The sequence below is a fragment of the Brassica napus genome, chromosome C7 (assembly GCF_020379485.1).
Source record: "Brassica napus cultivar Da-Ae chromosome C7, Da-Ae, whole genome shotgun sequence".
In the NCBI taxonomy this organism is placed as follows: domain Eukaryota; kingdom Viridiplantae; phylum Streptophyta; class Magnoliopsida; order Brassicales; family Brassicaceae; genus Brassica; species Brassica napus.
In genome coordinates, this window is record NC_063450.1 from 36,760,408 (window position 1) to 36,776,184 (window position 15,777).

A 15,777-nucleotide genomic window follows, 5' to 3' on the forward strand; every position below is an offset into this window, starting at 1 on the left:
TAAAAAACTTAGTGTTGTTTTTAAACACAAAGGTAAACTAAATTCTCAAATAGGAATTACCTAACTAAGAAAATAATAGTTAGTTTATTCTCAATTTGAAAATATATTTATTATTCGGTTTTGTTACTTTTATTAAAAACATATCTCCACCTAACTAATAATTAAAATTTTCATTTTTATTATGTATAAGCTTAAGGCTTGGTGATATATATAGATTTACCTGAGATGAAAGTTGAGATGCAATTTGGGGAACCTTCTGTCTTCCAACATCTTTTTTTCATAGCAAATCCACCTATCATCCAGAAGGAAATCATTATACATTGAATCCACTTAGTTCTCTGAAAGTGCTTCCTCTAAGTCTCTGAAAGTGTTCAGCCCGTGGACTGTGTGTGTTAGAGGCTTGGATGAGTGACTCCTGTAGTCCTGTTGCAGTGAGAGAGTTGAATATAAGTGTGAAAATACCAAGCGTTGTAAAGATAGTTACAAAAACAATAACCATAAGACCAACCTTATCATCCAATAGTAACATATAGACGCCCATGTGTTCAAATCAAGAATGTGCTATTCGATTTTGTTGAAGTGTTGCATTTCATCGCAGAGAACAACCTTATTTATAAGTAGAGCTTTCGTCTGTTACCTTGGAGAGAAAGGGGAATGCGATTCCATGGCAGAGAGCAAAAGAGTGATGTTAATCAAGTAAATGCTTGCTTTAATATGACGAAATCAATGATAGTCGGAGACGTTACACGACAATGGATGAGAGGCATGGAATCTGTAGCAATCTTCACGGCGGCGAAGCCTTACAGTATCTGAAGAAGAATGAGAGAAACACTAAACCCGATACACAATTGGGCCTGAACAAAAAGTTAATGTAGAAGCCCAAATAGTACAAATCTATAACATAAACATGAAAGTTACGTCAGACCCATACATTTACGTCTAGACCGTTCAGATAATTTTACAAAGACAAGCTTTAGTTTAAAAAAAAAGAGTTGTCAGGTGTCAAAAAACGCCCACCCCTCCCAGATGACGTGGACGCATAAGGAAAGAATCAAGTAAACTTTATTATATAAGATAAGATTTATATCCTTTGTTTCTAACTTCTATTTAATTATTCACAACCAGATCCTTTTTTTTACCCAAATAAATTATACGACGTCTTACAAGCATTAAAGGATCCTAAGTGAACAAAAGGTAAATCATGCAATGGCCGAAGTCTTTGAACTTTAGCATTAGAAGACAAATAGAAAACAAAGTAGAACAAGTAGCATGCATGCAAGAAACAAACAAAGGTAAATTAAAAACATCTTCTTTCCTTAGTTGATTTGCACTAAGCTTGGAAGATAAGAAGACGAGCACACCAGTGGGGGACGAGACTCAGTCGGACATTTTCTAAGACCCACATATAATCCACAATATCCATCTCCAACGGTCATAGCCCTGTGGTACCGACGTGTCTTTGAGGGTTGGTCGTCTCTGTCTCCATCAAAAACCATTGCAACTTTCTCCTCTTCGTCAATGATGAAACTCCCAACGTGAGACAAATAACCATCATGTGGTGTCATATCTACTTTCAAAAACTTGCTCCAAGACACCTCGTTGGGCTCAATCTTAGTAGTAACCCAAAACTCCAATGTCCCTATTGTATACAACCTTTCATATAGCACGGCGATCTGATCTTCTCCAACACAAGAGAGTGTCACAGCTTCTTGTAAACTAGAGTGAAACGGAAGAGGCAGACGCTGTTCAAATCTCTCGTTTGTAAAATCAAAACAGATTAAAAAATCTTCAAGGTCTGATACCACTATACTTCCATCACCAGGTGGTATCTCCTCTTGAGCAAAAAAATAAGTATTTCCTTTCAAAGACGCTCCTATAGCATCATACTCTATTGCCAAGTCCGACGTAACGTCAAGAACCTTCCAAGAATGAGATCTCAAGTCGTAGATTTCGACCATGAAAGAGTGTTTTTTGCTGATCATGAAGTCATAATCATAAAAACATCTCAAGATTTTGTGCTTAAGCTTCTTGTCATACCCGAGAGCATACATGTCGCATTTGTGAAACTTTGATCTAGGTTCAATCCACCTTGTTTGCCCCAAATAAGGGTTCCACACGGCGAGCCTCGAGTTGTCCTTGAGGACGCATAACAATAAGCCGTGGCAGTGAAAGACTTTGGATATCTCGACTTGATTAAGTATATCTATATGCTTTCTAGATTGATAAACTCCCCTATACTTGTCTTTGTGGAGATGGAATCTCAATGAATAAATCTTGTAATCCATCGTCATGAAACCTAAAACTTGCCGCTTTAATTCTGCTGCGTTACTCAAGATCCATTCTCTGGATAAAGCGTTCCATAACTTGCAAGTGGAACGCACCGCTCCAAGAGACGTTATTGGAACCTTGGAGAGTATCTTATCACCAACCAAGTCTAGTGGAAGATCGCTAAACCTCGTCACTCTTCCAACGTTCAACACATGTTTCTTACGCTTCTTTAGATTCGCTCTGGTCTTCAAACATTCCTTAGACTCTTCCTTACCTAAGTTCTTACGTTTCTTCAAAGTTGTTTCAAACTGAAAATCCAAAACACAAACAAAAGTTTAGTTAGGTTTTTAGAACAGACGGGAACATATGTTTAAGACAAACAGAGGAAGAAGAAAAGTCATTAAGAGAGATTACTTTTGAATCTTTTGATGCAGGTTTGCTGCGAGACTTGCCCATGGAGAGAGAACTTGTGGAGACAAACTCTGCGTGTAACATGTGTTTTATATGATTCTGGTTTGGGGCATACTAATCCTTTCCTGATTTTTTTTAACTTGCGATTAAAGCTCTGTTTTTTCTTTTTTTTTTCTTTTGCGATCGGGAGATTATTATCGTATATCAAATCATACACATTGTAAGGTCTTATTGGCAGACAGCGTTTTGGAACAGACGGTGCTGAAGTATTTAAACCGACCTTAACAGAACCGAGTCTGAACGAAACAAAATTATAAATCGTTGGTCTGAATTAACCGAGATAGTAACCGAACCAAACAAACCGGTTCACAGAAAATCTTTTCTCTATTAGAAGAAAAGTACACTGTAAAAATAACCTTGATTTCACGTGGAATATTACACAAATTGCCACTCAAATTTAACTAAACTTAAAATCTTCATTAATGGTAATTTGATATTTTATTCAAAATTAATTCAACTACAAAATCATGAAAATATATCACGCTATCTAACCATAATTTGTTATATGTATTATTGGTAATAACTATAAAATAATAAAATTGCATCACACGTTATTTCGGCAATTTCCTATATATTATTTGAGAATCTATACTATATAAAATGGACCTTTTGAAGCTCCGTAGAGCGTCCACATCAGCAAAAAAAATTTCTCCCGAAAGATGACATGTGGCATAAAATATAGTTTTACATTTTAATATTACTAATCTTCAAAAATTATAAATAATATGTAAACATACAGCATAAAAAATGGAAAAAGTACATTAAACATATGTAAATTTACCATTTTTCACTTAAAAAAAAACAGCTTATCTCCATAATGTAACATTACCGTTTTATAAAAAAAAAAAAAAACATTATATATAATTCCGAAAATAATAAATATATGTAAACATACAACATAAAAAATGGAAATACTACATTAAACATTACCATTTTACATTTTTATTTTTAAAAAATAATATGTAAACATACAACATAAAAAATGGAAAAACTACATTAAACATATGTAAGATTACCATTTTTCACTAAAAAAAAGACGGCTTATCTCCATAATGTAACATTACTATTTTGTAAAAAAACAACATTATATATAATTTCGAAAATAATAAATAATATGTAAACATACAACATAAAAAATGGAAATACTACATTAAACATATGTAAGATTACCATTTTACATTTAAAAATAACAATAATATGTAAACATACAACGTAAAAAAAATGGAAAAACTACGTTAAACATATGTAAGATTACATTTTTTCATTAAAAAACGGCTTATCTCCATAATGTAACATTACAATTTTATAAAAAAAGAAAAAAACATAAATATAACTATTTGACTATTTGTCCAAGTTCTTCTATTAAACATTGCTGTTTTACATTAAAAATAAAAAAAAAACATTAAGATTTAAACATCTATCTTAAAATATAAAATATAGATATTAACTAAATATAAAGTATAAGAAAGAGAAATACTCAATATATAGAAAAATAAATAATAAGTAAATATTTTAAATATATAAATATATGAATTATATATATAATAATAAGTAAATGCACAATTTTTAAAATATGGAAAGAGTACATTAAATATTAAACATCTATCTTAAAATGTAAAATATGATATTAAGTAAATAGAAAGTATAAAAAAAAAAAGAAATACACAACTTAAAAACAATGGAAAAAGTATATTAATATTTAAACATATATCTTAAAATATAAAATATAGATATTACGCAAATAGAAAGTATAAGAAAAGGAAATACACAATTTAAAAAAAAATAGAAAAAGTACATTAGTATTTAAACATCTATCTTAAAATGTAAATCTATATAGAGCGTCCACATCAGCAAAAAAAATTCTCCCGAAAGATGACACGTGGCATAAAATATAGTTTTGCATTTTAATATTACTAATTTTCGAAAATTATAAATAATATGTAAGCATACAACATAAAAAATAGAAAAACTACATTAAACATATGTAAAATTATCATTTTTCACTTTAAAAAAAAGACGGCTTATCTTCATAATGTAACATTACCGTTTTATAAAAAAAAAAACAAAAGAACATTATATATAATTTCGAAAATAATAAATATATGTAAACATACAACATAAAAAATGGAAATACTACATTAAACATATGTAAGATTACCATTTTTCACTAAAAAAAAGACGGCTTATCTCCATAATGTAACATTACTATTTTGTAAAAAAAAAACATTATATATAATTTCGAAAATAATAAATAATATGTAAACATACAACATAAAAAATGGAAATACTACATTAAACATACGTAAGATTATCATTTTACATTTAAAAATAACAATAATATGTAAACATACAACATAAAAAAAATGGAAAAACTACATTAAACATATGTAAGATTACCATTTTTCACTAAAAAAATGGCTTATCTCCATAATGTAACATTATCATTTTATAAAAAAGAAAAAAAAAACATAAATATAACTATTTGACTATTTGTCCAAGTTCTTCTATTAAACATTGCCGTTTTACATTAAAAATGAAAAAAAACATTAAGATTTAAATATCTATCTTAAAATATAAAATATAGATTTTAACTAAATCTAAATTATAAGAAAGAGAAATACTCAATATATAGAAAAAAAATTAAATATTATAAATATATGAATTATATATACAATAATAAGTAAATGCACAATTTTTAAAATATGGAAATAGTACATTAAATATTAAACATCTATCTTAAAATGTAAATATAGATATTAAGTAAATAGAAAGTATAAAAAAAAAAATACACAACTTAAAAACAATGGAAAAAGTATATTAATATTTAAACATCTATCTTAAAATGTAAAATATAGATATTACGCAAATAGAAAGTATAAGAAAAGGAAATACACAATTTTAAAAATGGAAAAAGTACATTAGTATTTAAACATCTATCTTAAAATGTAAATCTATCTTAAAATATAAAATTATTAGTAAATAGAAAGTATAAGAAATAGAAATACACAATATAAAGAAAAATAAATAATAAGTAAATATATAATATAAGTAAATACGCAATTTAAAAATATATCTTAAAATTTAAAATATAGATATTACGTAAATAAAAATTATAACAAATGGAAATATACAATTTAAAGAAAATGGAAAATGTACATTAAGATTTAAACATCTATCTTAAAATGTAAAATAGAGATATTAAGTAAATATAAAGTACAAGAAATGAAAATACATATACAGGAAAATAAATAATAAGTAAATAATGTAAATATATAATATATGAATTATATATATAATAATAAGTAAATACACAATTTTGTTTTAAAAATGGAAAAGGTTCTTTAAGCATTAAACATCTATCTTAAAATGTAAAATATATAATATAAGTAAATACACAATTTAAAAAAGTGGAAAAGGTACATTAAGATTTAAATATCTATTTTAAAATATAAAATATAGATATTACGTAAATAAAAAATATAAGAAATAGAAATAAACATTTTAAAAAATGGAAAAAGTACATTAAGATTTAAACATCTATCTTAAAATGTACCTCCATCTTAAAATGGTAGTAAATTATATAAAAATGGAAATATCACATTAAACAAAAAAATAAAAATGTATAGTTTTACCTCAAGAAAGTCCCTATAAAATTCATTATTCTATCAACATCAACCTCACACTATCAAGGAAAACTTCAAAGCACTCAAGCAATAAAATGGTTCCACCATCAACTCTTGCCGTCCCAAAAACCTTTAATGACCTTGAAGGAGATTTTTTATAACAACGAACTTTTTGTTAGGTGGATTCATTGTTGGGAAACTCGCAACTTCCAAAAGCCAAACTTGTTCATGAGAATTGAATTGCTTTTGATAGACTCAAAGGTATTCTTACAAATTTAATTTAATCTAATCCATAATTTTATTGTTAATATTCATACTAACTCTTTCATGATCACACCATTACAGTTAATAATCATTCAAGCGTTTATCCCGAAACACTTCTTTCCTCGCCAAATCAGGTATTGGTTCATGTTGGTTTAATATTGTTTTTGGTTTATTAACCGGTTTAAGATGGTCCTATTGTAAATATAATTTAAGTTGGTTTAACATACAATATATGTAAATAGTGTTATAGAAGTATATAACTTATTCTAAAAACCAAGAAATTTCAAACTTTGTTATATAAACCAAATTTTGATATTTATAAAGTGAAAACATGCACGGGTCAAAACACTAGTTTTGTTATTATATAAGACTTCTGCCCAAAACAAACACTAACAAAGGCAAATCATATTTAAAAATAGAGAAACCATATTTAAACCAAACTAGAACTTGATCCGCCTGTGCGGGTATTGATTATTTTATTTTTATAAATTATTTATTTTTCATGATTAGTGTTACATATTTTAGATGTGTTGCTATATAATTAATTGTATTCAAAATATCTGGTAATATAGTTTTTGTGATACAAATATTCCGAACCCGTTTCAGATACATTGGCTATTTTGATGTTTTTAGGTTCCTATACATCAGAACTGAACCATATAAACCCGAGAGGACCCCAACTAAGTATATTACCCGATATTTTGAACAATTAATTATATATTTGGTTAAATTAAGTGAAATGGAAAAAAAATTATTTAGTAAATTACTTATATGGTGTAAAAAATTAAGTGACAACATATGTAATACGTTTTTATTATTTTGATTTAAGTTATTATTTTGTTCACATAAACTATGTCTTTTAATTAAGTGTTTGGCTACGCAATTTTTTACCAATTAAAATTAAGATAAAAATAGTAAAATAGACTGAACCGAACTTTTAACCATATGCAAAACCCGATTATTTCACATATCGATTTTTAATTTGTACAAAGTTAATGTTGATTAACTAATGAATAAAAATCTGCAATATTATTATGATGTTAATATAATTAATGATGTAATGTATTGTTAAAGTAATATAATTAATAAAGTAATATAATTAATAAAGTAGTTGAGATGAACGAAAATAAGGAAATAAAAAATGTAATAAATCTGTTAAAAATAAGGTTAGTTCTATAAGTGAAATTACAAAAATGACACTATATTTTTTATATATTTATATTCATGTTTAGGGCTGGGCAAAAAACTCGGATACGAAGAATCGAACCGAATCCGATCCCAAAAAGTAGTACTGAACTCGAAACGGAATTGATTAAATATCCGAAAGGGTTCAAAATTTTGGTATTTAAAGAACCGAAACCGAACCCGACCTAAACCGAAATATCTCGGGTACCCAAATGTAAGCGAAATAGATTTATATACCTAAATATATTACTTAGTTTCAGATTTAATATATATTAAAAACATCAAAAATATATAAGATACTTTTAATTTATCTATAATACTTAAAAATATATATAAATAATCAAAAGTAAATGTCTAAAATAGCTCAAATATATTCAAAACACCAAAATACTTGAAATATCTACTGATTTTTTAATCCAAATATTCAAATTAAACCAATTTATATGTTAATTTTAGGTATTTTGACATATATTATACAAATTTATATGTAATATATTATTTTGTTTTAGATTTTGAGAAATTTTAATCATATAATGAGTATTAAAAAATTTAAAATAATTTAAATGGGTTATCCGAACCTGAACCGAACTCGCAAAGATCCGAACCGAACCCGAACCAAAATTTAGAAATACCCGAATGGGGCTGAAATCTTTAAACCCGAAACTCGAATAGATCCGAACCGAACCCGAATGGGTGCCGGAACGCCCACCCCTATAATTATGTTTTTAAACATTATATTCTTTTTTATATTGCTATTCATGTTTCCAAACAATTCTCATATTTCGGTTTTAATAATTTAGATACCCTTGGATTTATCCACAACCCAAACATATTCGAGTCTAAACTAACGAAGAAATTAAAAATCATCTCTTTCTTTCCTTTCTCCCTAGTTAATTGATTTGCACTAAGCTTGGGAGATAAGAAGACGAGCACACCAGTGGGGGACGAGACTCAGTCGGACATTTTCTAAGACTCTCAAAGTCAACATATCCATCTCCAACGGCCAAAGCCTTGTGGTACCGACGTGTGTTTGAGGGTTGGTCGTCTCTGTCTCCATCGAAAACCATTGCAACTTTCTCCTCCTCGTCAATGACGAAAGTCCCAACGTGAGACAAATAACCCTCATGCTGTGTTATATCCAATTTCAAAAACCTGCTCCAAGACACCGCGTTGGGCTCAATCTTAGTAGTAACCCAAAACTCCAATGTCTCTAATGTATCCAACCGTTCATGCAGCACCGCGAGCTGCTCTTCTCCAAAACAAGAGAGTGTCACAGATTCTTTTAAACTAGAGTGAAACGGAAGAGGCAGACGCGGTCCAAATCTCTCGTTTGTAAAATCAAAACAGATTAAAAAATCTTCAAGGTCTGATACCGCTATACTTCCATCACCACAAGGTGGTATTTCCTCTTGTGCAAAAAAATAAGTATTTCCTTTCAAAGACGCTCCGTTAGCATCATAATCTATTGCCCAGTCCGAGGTAACGTCAAGAACCCTCCAAGAATGACATCTCAAGTCGTAGATTTCGACCATGAAAGAGTGTTTTTTGCTGATCATGAAGTCATAATCATAAAAACATCTCAAAATTTTGTGGTTACGCTTCTTGTCATACCCGAGAGCATACATGTCGCATTTGTGAAACTTTGATCTAGGTTCAATCCACCTTGTTTGCCCCAAATAAGGGTTCCACACGGCGAGTCCTGAATTGTCCTTGAGGACGCATAACAATAAGCCGTTGCAGTGAAAAACTTTGGATATCTCGACTTGATTAAGTATATCTATATGCTTTCTAGGTTGATAAACTCCCATATACTTGTCTTTGTGGGGATGGAATCTCAATGAATAAACCTTGTAATCCATCGTCATGAAACTCAAAAACTGCCGCTTTGATGTTGGTGCGTTACTCCACATCCATTCCTTGGATAAAGCGTTCCATAACTTGCAAGTGGAACGCACTGCTCGGAGAGATGTTAATGGAACCTTGGAGAGTATCTTATCACCAACCAAGTCTAGTGGAAGATCGTTAAAACTCGTCACTCTATCAACTTTAGCCACATGTTTCTTCTGCTTCTTTAGATTCGCTCTGGTCTTCAAACAATCTTTATACTTTCCCATGGAGACAACTTGTGGAGAAAACTCTTGCCTGAAACATGTATTTAGAGCCTCTTTGATTCTGGCTTGGGGGCAATAGTAATCCTTTCCATTTTTTTAAACTTGCGACCAAAGTCATCATAACAGCTCTGTTTTTTCCTTTTTTTGGCAATCGGGAGATTAGTATTGTTTATCAAATCATATGTATACACGTGGTAACGTCTTATTGGCAGACATCGTTATTGGAACAGACGGTGATGATGTATTTAAACCGACCTTAATAGAACAGAGTTTGAACCAAACAAATTTATAAATCATTGACCTAGCAAACTAACAAAGCCAAATCATATTAAAAAAAATACAGAACCCATATTTAAACGGGTCGACAATCTATTAATTTTCCCGTGATAATTATCATATATCATCAAATCCCCACCGAACTATGAACTCATGCTAAATCCCCACGAACCGAAATTTGCAAATTTTTAATTAGTTTATTGGTTTTAATCGGTTTACTCTTAACCAAACAATATAAATTCAATTAAAAAGAACAATTTGTATATACATACATATATATATTTACTTTTTGTCTTCTTCAACATCTAGAAAGTCAACCATCAACCAAACGAATTTGGACCCAAAATGTCACAGATTATAGTATACAGTTTATATTCGAATATCAAACGCAAAGCAAAAGCAATGGTTACATCGACAAATGTTTCTCCTCAGCGAGAATCACATAGTTCAACTTGACGTCGGATCTGAAAGGCAAACCAGAAACGAATATTAGAGCTAAGGAGAAAAATAAATTTCAGATTCAAACGAAACACTAGACGAATTCAACCAAAAAAAGAGATGGATATGATGTTGTGTAACTTGGTGAGAAACTCGTCGTCGACGAGGGAAGAGATGTCAAGGAGTGGGTTTCCCATTCCGAGAAGGATTCCAGCGTAGTTGTTAGAGGAAACAATGACAATGAATCTGAGATTTGAGAGGAGAGGTTTAGATTCGTATATATGCTCAAGTTTCGTGAAGAAGATGATCAATCTGCTTTAAATATATATATATATATATATATATATAATTAAGTTTTTGTTTGTTTTAATTAATTTTAAATTGTTTGGTTAAGATTAAACCGTTTAAAACCAGTAAACCGATTAAAAACTATTATTTATGGATAATTATGTTTCAAATTATCGATTCATGGAAAAATAAGTTTGCAACTTTCGGTTCGTGGGGATTTAGCATGAGATCATAGCTCGGAAAATCTAATGTTATATGATAGTTATCATTGAGAAATAGATCGTCGGCCCTATTTAAACCAAAATACTCATAGATTTATCCACATACCAAACATAACCAAATCTTTACCGAATCTGAACCAGAAGAGTTATAAACCGATTGATAGATCCACAAAGCAACTAAGATGAATATATTTGTAACACCCCGACTGCCACGGTTAATGGGCCACCCATGCACGCTCTTTCTATCCGTGGACCCATCTCATTCCAACGGTCGGTGTGTAAATTTTCTAAAACTCGAATCATTGTTTACTGACCCTGCAAACACCACATGGCGTTTCCCCGTGTTTTAGCCTTACTCGCACGGTATCGCAAATCACTTCCCGATAGGTCACCCATCTTTTCACTACTTTAGCCCAAACACGCTTAATTCTGGAGTTCTAAACAAATGTGTGACGGAAAAAGTAAGTCAATTTTGGTGATATAGGTAGCCAAATCAATTCTCTTATGTTTTTTCATATATCACAATTCGGGATGTTGCAATTCACCCCCTCTCAAAAAACACAACGTCCTCTTTGCGCCCCACGACAGGTCTCAAGACGCCTTTCGGGTCAGAATCGAGATGGCTAACCAGCTTTGATACCACTTGTAACGCCCGGCGGCTAATGGGCCACCCATGCCCGCTCTCTCACCTGTGGGCCTCATCCCATTCCAACGGTCGGCGTAAATTTTTCAAGACTCGGAATCATTGTTTACTGACCCGACAATCAACACATGACGTTTCTCCGTGTTTTGGCCTTACTCGCACGGTACCGCGAATCACTTCCGGATAGGTCACCCATCTTTTCACTACTTCAGCCCAAGCACGCTTAACTCTGGAATTCTAAACAAATATGCGACGGAAAAAATAAGTCAACTTTGGTAACATAGGTAGCCAAATCAATTCTCTTAAAAATATATAAGAACAAAACTTGCCCACGGAGAGAGAACTTGTGGAGACAAACTCTGCGTTAAAAATATATAAGAACAAAACTTAGGTTCACCCTTTAAATTCACTTCTCCTTCTATGACCAATCAAATCGTTGATAATTAATTAAAAAATATTAAATTTATTTTAAAATAACTAAAAAAAAATAATGTTAATTTTAACAACGCTAACACCGCCTTCTAAACCGTAAACCCGAAATTTTAAATTTTTAATCCTAAACCGTAATTCTAAAACCCAAACTCTATACCCTAAACCCAAATCCTATACCCTAAAACCAAACTGTATACTCTAAACCCAAATCCTAGACCCTAAATCTAAACCGTAAACCTTAAATCCAAACCTTATACCCTAAACCAAATCCTAGACCCTAAACCTAAACCTTATACCCTAAACCTAAATCTTAGACTTAAAACCAAACCGTAAACCCTAAATACTAAACCCAAACCTTATAAGATTTGGGTTTAGGGTATATGGTTTGGGTTTAGGGTTTAAGGTTTGGGTTTATAGTTTATGGTTTAGGGTTTATTATTTGGGTTTAAGGTATACAATTTGGGTTTAGGGTCTAGTATTTGGGTATAGAGTTTAGGGTTTGGGTTTAGGATTTAAGGTTTAGAATTTAGAATTTAGAATTTAAAATTTAGGGTTTACGGTTTAGGTAACGGCTTCATCGTCATTAAAATTGGTATTATTATTTTTAGTTATTTTTAAATAAATTTAATATTTTTTGATCAATTATCTACGTGGCAATTTGATTGGTCAGAAAGGTGAATTTAAAGGTTACGTTAGGTCTTGTTCTATTTATATCCTCTTTGAGTCCGTTTTGGGGCTTCGTGATCTTTTCCTTTTTTTCTCTTGACTTGCTGCTAAAGTCATCAAAACAGCTCTGTTTTTTACTTTTTTTACTTTTTTACTTTTTTTTTCGAATGGGAGATTAGTATCGGTTACCAAATCAGATGTACACACGTGGTGAGTTGTTATTGGCAGACAGCGTTTTTTCGGAACAGACGATGATGAAGTAATCAAACCAACCTTAACAGTACCGAGTTTGAACCAAAGAAAATTAGAAATCGTTGACCTAGATCGTAACCGAACCAAATAAACCAATTTATATAAAAATCTGAAATTAAATAAAACTTCCACCCAAAACAAAAACTAACAAAGCCAAATCATATTTCAAAAAAAAAAAGAGAAACCATGTTTAAACCAAAATACTCCTAGATTTATCAACAACCCAAACATAACCGAGCCTAAATCGAGTCTGAACCAGAAGAGTTATAAACCGAGTGATAGATCTACAAAGCAACTAAGATGAATAAAAAGGTACTTTGACAAACACTTGTATTGTACAAAATAATACAAAGATTGGACTCTTCATGTTTGTTACTAAGAACAAAAGCTAAAGCAAGAAAACATCAATGAAGGGACTTTGCCTGTTCTTCTGATTTGTTCAGCTTGTTTCTCTGTTTTAGCTGCTTGACGAATCTTCTTCGCTTCAGCCGCTGCTCGTTTCCCCTCTGCTTTCCTCTCTATCTCAGCTAGTTTGTTCATCAACCTGTCTTGCGCTCGTCCCTTTATCCTCTCAACTTCCACCTGCAATAACACAGACTTATAAGCAGAGGCCATGGTTTCTATGATCAACTTTCACTATGTTTCTTGAGGGTTTCATGCTTTACTTACCTCTGTTTTCCTCATCTCAGCTTCGGATTTCGCCTTCTGATGATTCTCCCACGCTTGTATCTTCATCTCTTCGCGTCTAAACCTGGAGATTACACACTAGTCATTTTTAAGTTAAACCCACTACGATCAAACAAACAGTGCAAGTTCTGAGTTACCTAGCCATGTGCTTAGCCTTTTCCGCTTCCTCCCACGCAGAAGCACGAGCTTCGGAAACACTCTTAGAAGTCTGCAGATAAGCAGCTTTGTTCTTCAGTGATGTGGAAGCATCTTTGTCTTCATCCTCTTTGCTAGCCCAAGCAGCAATGTTCAACTTCCCAAGCTGTGTTCCCAACTCCATTATCTCTCTCCTAGTCTTCATTTGAAGCTCTTTCTCTGAGAGCTCCTTGTTACTCATCTGAGAAGCTGATGATGCTTGTCTTCTCCCAGGACTCGAAGGTTCAGAAGTTATAGGACTTCTGATTGGCGTTGTTGCCCTGATCGGCGTCCCGTTTCTAGAAGGTTCTTGGCTCGCTATTGGAGTCATCTCGGTTCCCATGTCTCTCATTGATACAGATCTCGCTGTTGAAGGTGGCTGTGCAAACGCAGTTGCAATGGATGAGTCATGACGGCTGAGATTAACTTCAGTTGCAATGGAGTTGTCAACCGTGAGAACAGGTTTGACATACGAATCAACTTCCCAGCTGACAAACTTCTCTCCTGTCTCCTTTCTCACTTGGCTTACATCTATTCGCTTTGTATCAGGCTCTTCAGCAGCAGCAACTTCAAGAATCTTCATAGAAGACTGCCGACCAAAGCTAGGCCCTTTCTTTGAGACATGAACCTGTCCTGCTGCTGTCTTTGGTCGGTTAGATGTTGGACTAGCGATCCATTTCTGCGCATCGTCCCATTTGGATGGAGCAGGTTTGGAGAAGGATCTAGTGGGAAGTCTTTGAGCAGCCTTGTCCTTTTCTGTCTTTTGAAACTCAAAGAGGGATGCAGAAACACTCTTGACTTCTTCACTCACATTGTCATAATCAGTGGTGATCTCACACACAACATCAACGTCTTTGCAATCATCTGATCCACTAGCAACTGCATTTTTGTACATTGATTATTTTAAGTAAGGTCGGTCACAAGGAGAGAGAGAGAGACCTTTTCAACTTAATAAGATACCATTAAGCAAATGGGGACAAAACATGTTTTTTTTTTTAAAAGGGTCATTAAGGAAAATGATTAAGAGGGGCTCCACCGTGAACCCTAGATTAATCAAAAAGGGGAAAAGAGAAAAAGTGTACCAAGGTCATCACTTTGATTTGACCCAGATCTCACTATTGGAGTTGGTTCAATCATATCTTCTTTCTTCTTTCTATCAGCACCGAGAAGAAGCATACTCCTTAACTTCCTCGGAGACAAGCCGCCGCCGCCGCCGCTAGTAACCTATCACAAAAACACTCATAGGTTAGTGAAGGGGGAGAAAGAGAGAAAGGAAGAAGCAGCATTTTTATCACCTGGGTCTTTCCGATTCGTTCGTAATCCATCGAAAGAGAGAATCTTTTTCCTTCTCTCAATCACAAGTATCCCAAGAAGATTGATTAAAATAATAGAAGAATTATAATCTTAGATCTCAGAGCCATTATTTGAATGCGGGGGGGGGGGGGGGGGGGGGGAGAGAGAGTACAGCAATGGAGGAGCTTGGAAGCTTGCGGAAGTACAGTGACTGATACACTGTGTTCTCTCTTCTCTCTCTCTTTTTTCTTTTCTTTTCTAAGCTGACATCAAAGATTCACAGTGATGGAAAGCCTTTAGTTGAGTAAACTGAACTCTCTGCCAAAAAAAAAAGAGAGAAAAACCAACTTTTTTTTTTTTTTTTTTTTTTTGCTTCTACTCATCTAAGCTAGGTCAAGTGGAGAACAGATGAGCCGATTTTCCTAAGAGCATCTCCATCTGTCTGGGTCTGATCTATATGGGAAAAAAGATAGCCTCTGGTGCTT

General features: G+C 32.5%; 3 protein-coding genes across 3 annotated transcripts; all 3 read right to left on the bottom strand.

The window, feature by feature from the left end:
* Nucleotides 1–1,019: 1,019 nt before the first annotated feature.
* On the bottom strand, nucleotides 1,020–2,603 carry LOC111208045 (F-box/kelch-repeat protein At1g24800-like; the record flags this gene model as incomplete). Its single annotated transcript, XM_022706744.2, has 1 exon — nucleotides 1,020–2,603. A coding segment is annotated over one exon (1,287 nt), but the record flags the coding sequence as incomplete, so codon positions are not given.
* Nucleotides 2,604–8,533: 5,930 nt separating this feature from the next.
* Nucleotides 8,534–10,907, bottom strand: LOC106453796 (F-box/kelch-repeat protein At1g24800). Its single transcript, XM_013896001.3, is given in 1 exon segment — nucleotides 8,534–10,907. A coding segment is annotated over 1 exon segment (1,251 nt). The 5' UTR covers nucleotides 9,926–10,907; the 3' UTR covers nucleotides 8,534–8,674.
* A 2,510-nt stretch (nucleotides 10,908–13,417) lies between these two features.
* On the bottom strand, nucleotides 13,418–15,568 carry LOC106451700 (chromatin assembly factor 1 subunit A). Its single transcript, XM_013893666.3, has 5 exons — nucleotides 15,295–15,568; nucleotides 15,082–15,223; nucleotides 13,963–14,878; nucleotides 13,808–13,889; nucleotides 13,418–13,720 (listed from the first exon to the last, which is right to left on the bottom strand). The coding sequence occupies exons 1-5, from the start codon at nucleotides 15,322–15,324 to the stop codon at nucleotides 13,514–13,516; spliced, it is 1,377 nt and encodes a 458-aa protein (XP_013749120.1). The 5' UTR covers nucleotides 15,325–15,568; the 3' UTR covers nucleotides 13,418–13,513.
* Nucleotides 15,569–15,777: the final 209 nt, after the last annotated feature.

Bases quoted from the DNA above. Each gene is read 5' to 3' on its own strand.
- LOC106451700 (XM_013893666.3), bottom strand. From the start codon at position 15,324: ATGGATTACGAACGAATCGGAAAGACCCAG. The intron at 15,224-15,294 runs GTGATAAAAATG...TTTTTGTGATAG, and splicing joins AACGAATCGGAAAGACCCAG to GTTACTAGCGGCGGCGGCGG. The intron at 13,890-13,962 runs GTAACTCAGAAC...TGTAATCTCCAG, and splicing joins AAGGCTAAGCACATGGCTAG to GTTTAGACGCGAAGAGATGA.